This window comes from Enhydra lutris, unplaced genomic scaffold (assembly GCF_002288905.1).
Source record: "Enhydra lutris kenyoni isolate GAN:26980312 unplaced genomic scaffold, ASM228890v2 scaffoldscaffold30, whole genome shotgun sequence".
NCBI lineage: Eukaryota > Metazoa > Chordata > Mammalia > Carnivora > Mustelidae > Enhydra > Enhydra lutris.
Genome location: NW_019154114.1, coordinates 5,191,837 through 5,201,572, shown reverse-complemented (window position 1 = coordinate 5,201,572; position 9,736 = coordinate 5,191,837). Strand labels below are relative to the sequence as shown.

Here is a 9,736-nt window from a genome sequence, read left to right as displayed (position 1 = left end):
TATTTATTTGAGAGAGAGCATGGGGGGTGGGGTGGAGCAGAGGGAGAGGGAGAAGCTGGCTTTCCCCTGAGCAGGGAGCCTGATGCAGGGCTCGATCCCAGGACCCTAAGCCGAAAGCAGACACTTAACTGACTGAGCCACCCAGGTGCCCCAGATCTCAATGTTTTTACATGTTTTCCCACTGTACTCACTCTCTCCCATCCCCACCCTCCACCAAAAATGGGGTGGGGGGGGTTAGTGAGACAGGTTTCAGGATTGACCTTAGACACTTAGGACTTCAGGCAAGTGAGGAAAAGGTAAACATATCCTAAACTTAGCTTTCCAATGAGAAAGGTCAGCTATTCACAGCACTCACCAAAAACAGTGACCAATTCTATTACCAAAACTTAGGTTGCCTATAAGGAAAACCTGACCCTACTTCTTTGCATACCACAAACCTCTTAACTCTGAGTTGGCATTTATTCTTCTAATGTAACATTGTCCCATAGAACCTTGTGCAAAGATGGATATGTTCTATATCTACGCTGTGTATTAGTAGCTACTAGCCACATGTGGCTCAGCTCTTGAGAAGTTCACCTGAGGAATCAGATTTTTTATTTAAACTAGCTACATGTGGCTAGTAGTTACTATACTGGACAGCACAGGTCTGGGAAAACAATACACAGAACCTTTGATTCAAAATGTGCTTTCTTGCCACGTGCCACAGACTCACTATCATGTACACGGGGTTATGTCTTCTTCCCACACCTTTTAAGATTTCATATTCTTCCATCCTGCCTTCCCATTCTTCACTATGTATTCATTTTGAGGGTCTTCACCTACATTAGTTCCTATTCACGTTAAACCATCTTAAGGGGTTAAATTCTGTGTGTTCACATATTTAGGCTCTACTCTTGTGGCTAGAAAACCAACAAACTATTGATTTACCATCCTAACTCTCCACAAAGGTACAATTCAGTGTTGCAAGCAACAGGCAGCAAGTTATATGTATAACACTAGTCGTCTCAGTCTCCTGTAGGCATAGAAACAAAGGATTAAAAACCACTCCGTGCCATTATAACGTGCTCACTGCTGTTTATGTACTCATTAAGGTTTGCCAACATCAAAGGGCTGACAATCTCATACTGTACCTACTGCAAAAGAGATTAGCACACCAGGAGAAGGATTGAAGGAAACGAACAACAAAGACCTTGCAGAAATTTAATTCCACCATGAAGCTTGACTGCTGTGGGGAGTCTCTGGCTTCCCTCCCACAGAAGGGTTCCTGGGTGAAGTCTATCCAGCACAGAGGGGAAGAATGCAGTTGCCATCCAATAATGAGAGGGGGCTGACATGGCTCACTAAGCTTGTGCTGGGGCACTTAGGGTGTGAGGCCCATGCTTCCCCCAGGAGCCACTGAGGGCAGCAAGTTCCTGGGATTAGCTGGTCATTTACTTCAGGGGAGAAAGCGAAAACATGGGTCAGGGATCCTTAAGACAAGCACACTCTGCTTAAAGGATTAGCTCCAGAGGATCCCTGGGATAGGTGCCATCTTGCCTCAGACAGGAGTCATGTTTACGTACTCTAGGCAAGTCAGCCTTTGCATAAGACTCCCTGTTGCCAGAAAGGAATTTGCTGTGCAAATCCCCAACCCATGACAGTAGGAATGTCCCCTCATTTTCTCATCCATGCATGCCCTAAACCGAAGGCAGCTGTGCCCATGGCTCCCCTAAATTGTCTTTATTAAACAAGTAGGCCAAGGTTACTCCCCTGGCTGCAACTGAGGCCACCTGATAGAAAAGGATGGTCAGAAAGAGAGATTGCCTCATAGTTCTTGTCTTTACCAGTGACCAGTTCTAAAATGAAAGGATAAGATGTCCAGGCATGGAGTTAGCCAAGTCAGCAGGTTCCTCTGGACCCAGGATGACAGTGTCTGGAAGCATCACAGGACAGCTGTACAGTCCACTGCAACCGTGGCTGCCCATGAGGGAACATCCATGAGGCCAAGCCTACTCTGGCCTGACCTGGATGCTAAAAGCACACCCTGAGCACCAGAATTAGTTGCTTCCAATCATGCAGTCTGCTGAGAAGCCAGATTGAGGTTGAAGCAGCTTTGTCCCCCAAAGTCTTCTCTGATCTCCACAAGGAGAAAATAGAAGTCCACACAAGTACCAAGCTCTTCCTGAGACTGCAGGCCCACCAGGCCTCCAGCAAGGGGAGGCAGACAGGACAGGAATGCACTATCCTGATGATCCACACCAAGACAGTTCGGAGTGTAAACAAAGCTCAGTGCCGGGGACAGAAGAGGAGGATGCAGTCTGGTGTGAGGTTTTCGGAAAAGGGCAATGACCACTTCTAGCACCAAGGTGGGCTTGCGTGGGTCTGCACAGCAGTCCCTCACACCAGCCCTTATAGACAGAAACAAGCTATTTGGTGGCTTGAGTCCATGAGATGTTCTCTAAACCATTGACGGCTGAGAGAATTCAGGTAATCCACTTGAATTCTAAAACAGTTTATGTCCTCCTAAAGGTCATACCAGGAACCGGAGGTTTACCTTCTATCATCTAGAATAAAGACCTGAGGTCTCAAGTAAAATAAGGGATTATCCTTCAAAATAGCAGTATTTCAGACTTCTGACTCATGAATTTTTTCATTTGTCCTTGCTGATTTGAGCCAGGTGCTTATATAATCTGTGACCTACTGACTAAAATGTAACCAATACACGAGTAAAAAAAAAAATCTTTAAAGTTCATTTTTGCAGCTAAGACTCAACAGAAGACTGTGCTAAAACCAAGCAAAATAATCTGTGGTCAGAGGCTGACCCATACCAGAACACAGAGACACCTCTAAGGGCAGAGGGACTCGGTTGGGAGTATTTTGAGTTTTTAAACACAGTCAGCTTATTGCATCCTGAAGATGAATGAACACCAGTGCTCTGTCAGAACTGGTGTCCTGGACTAAATAATGTCAATAAATAATGAAATACAGCTGTCTTCCTAGGGAAAGATCTTGAGTCAGAGGAAGAAATGGTAGCATTTTAGGCCTCTAGAGTCAGGTGTTTGGACCTGATCAGAGGAAACCTTCCCATAAAGCAGCCCCTTTGTAGAGGCTCCTGATTCAAACCTCAAATAACAAATTCCGAACCACCAACCACATCTATTAACCTAGCACTCCCTCTTCCCTCAGTGCAGTTGCCTAAGTGTTTGGTAAGCTATACCGACTCAACCAGGAATAAAACTGAACTATTCCCCTGACCAAGCCCTCCCCACCACCACCCTCTATGTAAAGTTCCCACCTTCAAGCTGGCCTTGGACCCTGAGTCTCCTCCCACAGCTTACCAATGAGAGTGACCGCCAGAGCAGGCCATCAGCCCTGAGTCCCCCTTATATAATGTGGGCCACCAGACTCCTTTAGGACAAGAGGGTTAGGCCTGCAGTCTTGTCATCTGGACTTTGGTGGCTGGCCTTCCAGGCCTCAAGGAACATCACATCTGGCCTCTAGTCCGTTTTCCTCTCAACCTTTTTCTCTTCTGCTACATCAAGCTCAGTCAGGACACAAAAGCAAAGCTGCTGGGTGACTCTGGTGACAGCAGCTAAATGAAAATAGAGAACAGAATTCAGCAAGCTGACAGCTACAACTTCAATATGAACACCCCAAAGTTGATTAAAGCATATCTGTGGTTCCCTCCCACCTGCCGCGCGCGCGCGCACACACACACACACACACACACACACACACACACACGCCCTGAGTAATGGGCAAAGAAGCTCACCCAGGACATTCCGAATAAGGACTGGCCTCTGGGACTCGGGCAAGTAAACACCCACGAAGTAGACAGGAATCCCAGAGAGGGCAATCCCGATGCCAATGAGGGAATTGATGGTGTCACTGTACAGCGGCACAATCACCAGAAACAAGGAGCATATGCAGAACACGATGGGAAAAAACAGGCTCAGCTGAAATGGAGGGAGGTGAGATATTAGGTAAAGTGCTATGGGGAACAGGGTACAGAGAAGTCACTTTGGGGAGATGGCCCACCCCCCCAGCCTGTCCAGAGTCACTGACCTTGAGAGGCCGGGGTCGCTCGGGCTCCTTCCAGCGAAGATAGAGCTGTCCAGCAACAGACAGGCCCACAAAGAACCAATAGCTAAAGCTGAAGTAGTTGATGAGCAGGAAAACATCTTCCACAGTGAGGTAGATAAGTGTCATGGTACACTGGAGGGGGAGGGGATGGAAGGAGGAGTGGGCATTGTCACCACCAGGCCATCCCAGGATACTCCAACCACCCAGCAATCAGTACCAGGTCTGCTGCTCACTGCTGATTTAGCTTACCAGGTTACCTCCAGTTATTCTCAGTGACCCCTTGGCATCAGATAGGTCTACCTTCTGTATTAACCTTCAGAGTGGCATCTCTCCCTCTCCTATTGAGGGCTCTTCCTATACACAATGCCTCCCTTCTTTTTGCAAGCACTTTAATAAGCCAGACTCCTTTCCCCTTCTGATGGCAGAGTGAGGTCCTCCTCACTTTGATGCACCAACCTCAATATGAACCACATTGCCATCTGGATACCATTACTCCCGAGTCTAAACTACCTGGCATACAAACAGAATAAATGCCTCCAGAACCATCTCACTGTCCTGGGGTCTTTGAAATGCAGATTGACAAAATGGATCTATACCCCTGATAAGACAGGTATGACAGAATTTGCCCTCCGGAACAAGAGTCCTAGAAGACAAATCCGGGACTGCAGTCCTGTGACATGGTCAGATTTACTTAATCTTCAAGAATATGGAGTTCTCCCCACCTAGTCTTTTCACCCAGATTACCAACAAAGGATTTAAAACAAAAAGGACCCATTGTGGGGAAAGAAGAGGGACTGTATTATAAAAACAGGGGCAGAAGACGATTAAAAGACAAGATGTCAGACCTCCCCTAAATTTATAAATTCAATGTGATTCCAATCAATATACTGAGAGGATTTTTGTTCTTTTGACAAAATAACAAAGTTCATAAGGACAAACACAAACATGGGATAATTGCCAGGAAAATTCCAGGGGCAAGAAGAAACTAATGAAGTATCATCAGTCCCTCTTTAAATTTCAGAAATTCAGTACAAAGCTAAATAATGAAACTTGACACTGATAGGAAGGGTTGAGCTGATGATAACTATGTAAGGGGTATATAATTATACTTGGCATATATAAAGCACTATCTACTATATATAAATCTATCATATGTAGGGGCACCTGGCTGTCTCCTCAGTGGAGCATGTGACTCTTGATCTCAGGGTTGTGAGTTCAAGCCCCATTTTGTGTGTAGAGATTACTTAAAAATAAAATCTTTTTAAAAAGAAATCTATATAAAGTCTATTAATATGAAAAGAAGTCCCTGGGTAGTTGGTATACAACTGGCTTGGCTTTTTAAAAATGATTTAATTAAAGGGGCACCTGGGTGGCTCAGTGGGTTAAACCTCTGCCTTTGACTCAGGTCATGATCTCAGGGGTCCTGGGATCGAGCCCTGCGTCGGGCTCTCTGCTAGCAGGGAGCCTGCTTCCCCCCTCTCTGCCTACTTGGATCTCTCTCTCTCTCTGTCAAATAAAATCTCTCCCTCTGTTAAGTAAAATCTTTAATTTAATAAAAATGATTTAATTAAAATTAACAAAAAAAAAAAAAAAAAAAAGGAGGGACACCTAGCTGGCTCAGTCAGGGGAACACAGGACTCTTAATATCAGGGTCATGAGTTCAAGCCCCATGTAGGGCCTGGAGCCTAGTTAAGAAAAATTCAGGGATGCCTGGGTGGCTCCATCAGTTAAGCATTCAACTCTTGATTTTGGCTCAGTCATGATCTTAGGGACGAGATCAAGCTCTATATCGGGCTCTGTACTCAGTATAGGGTCTGCTTGGGATTCTCTCTCTCACTGCCCCTCCCCCTGTTCACACTCTCTAAATAAACAAATAAATAAAATCTTTCAAAAATAAAAAAATAAATTTTACAAATTTATTTTTATATTCTTTTGTACCATTTGCCTTCTCTCATATGTTTTATATTTTTAGAAACACCGAGTGTCTTGGGAAATACCTTAAGAAGCTAGTATACCTCCTACTCACAGTCATCTCATAAAGTCAGCAAGAGTACCACAGTTCTCCACACTCCCCCAGCAGAGCTTACATTGAACAGTAAAGCAGGGATGGGTGTAAAACGCTCAATGTGGATCATGGACAGAACGTCTGGGAGGTGGCCCTCACGGGAGCCCACGAAGAACAACCTAGAAGGATAAGAAGTGTGTCAGGATGATCCTTTCACTAGGCCATGTAGCCACACTCCTCACTTGACAAACTAGGCTCAGAACTCCACAAAAACACAGGAGGCAGTCCTCTCAGAGGAGTATCCCATGTACTGTATGCATGCCCAACCCCCACCCTCACCCCTCAACTTTTACCCATAGATGTCTCCAACCTCCAACCATGGGTACTTCCAGTGTTAACTAAGAATGTCCTACCTCTCTCTTGGCCATGGACACCCCTGAGCCCCTCAGCCATGAAACCCACCATCACCCAGTGGATGCCTCACCTTGCCAACACTCACTGCTACCCCAATACATTCCATCAGGGGTACCCCCACTCTACCACCTCACAGATTTCATACTTTACACAATGGTTTTTTAAAGAAGGGCAGCAAGCCTTCTGTGCTCTCTGTATATCTTCCCTGAGCTCCTGATACAGGATAGGCCAGGACAAGCCTGGGCCTCAGAGACAACCCAGGCTTCCTCTCTGTCCCCAAAGAGCCCTACTGTTTGAGAAATAGAGCAAGAGAGAAAGGAACTACCATCCAGTGTAGACAGCATCATCATGGAGCATAAAGCACTCACCAGCCTGGGGGTGAGCTGGGGGAACAAAAAACTTCACAAGAGATGACCACATCTGGGCTGGGAAGAACTAGAGTTTGCCAGAAGGTGAGCAGATGGGTGGAAAACAGCGTAGGCAAGAGCAAAAGAGGCATGAAGGAGTGAAAGAGGGTGACCTCCTTGAGGTTGGTACTAGAATGCCTGCAGTCCCAGGTTAAGGTGTGTGACGAAACAGCTGAGAAGACCCTGCAGCTGAGGCCACGCTGTGGAGTCTGAACAAACAATGAGAGTCTGCTATGGCTCTGAAGTAAAGGCTTGACAGCATTTGGCAGAGACTCTGGTGGCATCATGGAGGCCAACTAAAGCAGGGAGAGACTAGCGGACAGGGAGGAGGCCAGATAAGAAAGTAATCTGTGGGGTGCCTGGGTGGCATAGTCATTTAAGCCTCCCAACTCCTGATCTGGGCTCAGGTCATGATCTCAGGGTCAGGGGCTCCAGCCCCCTGTCATACTTCGTGCTCAGCACAGTCTCCTTGGGACTCTAGCCTTCTGCCCCTCCCCCTACCTCTCAAATAAGTAAATCTAAAAAAAAGTTTATCTGTGATAACTGTCCCATAAGAGAGGAGGCCTGAATGAGGGTAGACACCCTGGCTGAAGAGAAAACAAGACAGATGTGACCACCTCAATCAAATCTGGTGATCCTTTGCATGTACATGTGTATATATGTTTGTGTGCGCATGCATGTACATGTTGGAGCTGGAAGAGGGTGAACACCAAGGGAAAAATAAAGAGGCCAAGCAAGGAGAACTGATAGCACACAGCATCACAGCTAAAGACAAAGCACAAGTGGAGGGCACTGAGATACTTGTGAGCCACCCAGATGGAGCCACAGGAGTTGATGAGACCATCTGGAAAGGTCACAGGGCAAGATAGTAGGAGTTGGCCCACACAGGTTAATAACCTGTACTGGGCAGAGAAGAAATACGGTAGAGGGGATGCTGGAAGGGGACTGTGTGCGGGTGCAGCAAAAGTGTCTAGTATAAAGCCAGAGATAACTACATAGGTAATAAAAAGTGAGAAGTTAACAAACGATTGTGCATTACCTCTACATCACCGTAGTCCCCTTACTTGCTGGTCCAGACTCTTACTCTCAGAATCCCCTATCCCCACTGCCACCCTGTCAATACCACAATAGAGCTGAGTGAGGTTAAAAAGCACCTATCGTGCAAGTATTTTAAGAAGACAGAGCCAGATGACAGAGCCAGCTGGAATGTCTTGGGAATCAACAGGGTCAGTCTATGGGAAACACCATCTTTGCGCGCAGTAACTTATGAAGAGTCACATCCGGGGCACCTGGGTGGCTCAGTGGGTCGAGCCTCTGCCTTCGGCTCGGGTCATGATCTCAGGGTCCTGGGATCGAGCCCCACATCAGGCTCTCCGTTCAACGGGGAGCCGGCTTCCCTATCTCTATCTCTGCCTGCCTCTCTGCCTACTTGTGGTCTCTCTCCCTGTCAAGTAAGTAAATACAATCTTTAAAAAAAAAAAAAGAGTCACATCAAGTGCAACCTTAGCCATACCAGGTTGAAGTAAGGGAAGACGACACCACACTGTTTTCCAAGACTTTGATCTATTACTCTGGTTACCCTAGGGAGGCCCCAAGTACATGAACTGTGGTGTCAAAACCAGTAAGAAGAATAAATAGGACAAAAATTATTTCTTTTATTAATTCATCCTCTTACCTGTTCATGTAGAAAATATTTATTGAATGCCTACTATGTCCCAGCCCTAGGGACAGCAACATTTATATGGTGAGTGAAAGAGAAATCAGAAAAGAAGCCTTCCTCTCAAATATCAGAGTGTCACAATATCACAGGAATAGTTTCAGAAGTAGAGGGCCATAAGCATCACTTGCTTCAGGGATCCAATAGGATAAGGACTAAAAGCAGGCTAAGAAGGAGGTCATAGGTCCACTTAATAATATTTTTTAGGTAGTAGAAGTCAAAGTATAATGGCTAGAAAAATGAGTGACAGTCAAAATGCAGTCCATTCCTTCCAGAAGTGTGTCCAGTAAGGAAGGAGATGAGAAAAGCTGTTTTGTGATTTCACTAAGCGGAGATGAGAGAAGCTTGTGCAGAGCGGGCTCCTACTGAACATCTGCCAAAGAGAAGAGCCAAGTGATGAAGCAAAGTGCTAAGAGGGGGTAGTGCTGGGGCCCCGAAACCAGGTAGCACAGTCAGCCTGGAAAAGCAGAACTGTTCCTTTCTCTGAAACAACAGGAAGGACAAATGCTCTTATAGATAAGTCTCTACACAGAGAGGAGAACAGAGCCTACCTGTCAGCTTCAGTGACTTCTGTGAAGTGAGGGGCAGAGTCACCCTGTAGCAATACCTGGTCCACAACAAGTGATCACTAATATTCTTATCTACACCAAGCTATAACCTTGCTCCCCTCTACCTCTAACCAATCTGTCATCACCTCAGATGGAACTGTGAGCTTCAAGCATACAGATGTCTGCACAAAGGCCAGCATATGCGCGCACTCAAGTGTACACACACACACACACACACACACACACACACACACACCCTGTACATCCAAGAGAAAGAAGGGAAAGAAGGGCTCTTACGGGCTCACCTAGAGCCTCAGAAGATTAACTACTGCAGTCTGTTATTGGTAAAGCAAGAACACATTACCTTGATGAAGCAAAGATAGATGCATTGAGGCCCCCAAAGCAGGATAGGGCAACAGCAATGGGAATGGTCCAGCTGAACAAGCCAAATGTCTGGTCAGCAAATGTCTGGGGACAGAGCACAGAAGTCACTCAGCACAGGACAGTGTTTCATAAGCCTCCTGTACCTATGCTATGTCAGGACAAACACCGTCACTGCCGAGCAGCCCACCCTCTGTCCTAG

At 46.2% G+C, this 9,736-nt stretch overlaps 1 protein-coding gene across 3 annotated transcripts in view; it reads right to left on the bottom strand.

Moving 5' to 3' along the window:
• Nucleotides 1-115: 115 nt before the first annotated feature.
• Nucleotides 116-9,736, bottom strand: part of LOC111152921 (solute carrier family 7 member 6) — a 34,605-nt gene continuing 24,984 nt past the window's right edge. For 2 of the 3 annotated variants that reach the window (XM_022511661.1, XM_022511662.1), the window contains 4 exons: nt 9,518-9,621; nt 6,150-6,246; nt 4,045-4,194; nt 116-3,935 (listed from right to left, as the gene is read on the bottom strand). In XM_022511661.1, the coding sequence (XP_022367369.1) occupies nt 3,477-3,935; nt 4,045-4,194; nt 6,150-6,246; nt 9,518-9,621 (810 nt within the window). In that variant the 3' untranslated portion in view covers nt 116-3,476. The remainder of the gene's footprint in view (nt 3,936-4,044; nt 4,195-6,149; nt 6,247-9,517; nt 9,622-9,736) is intronic. The other variant, XM_022511664.1, reaches the window with a different exon arrangement.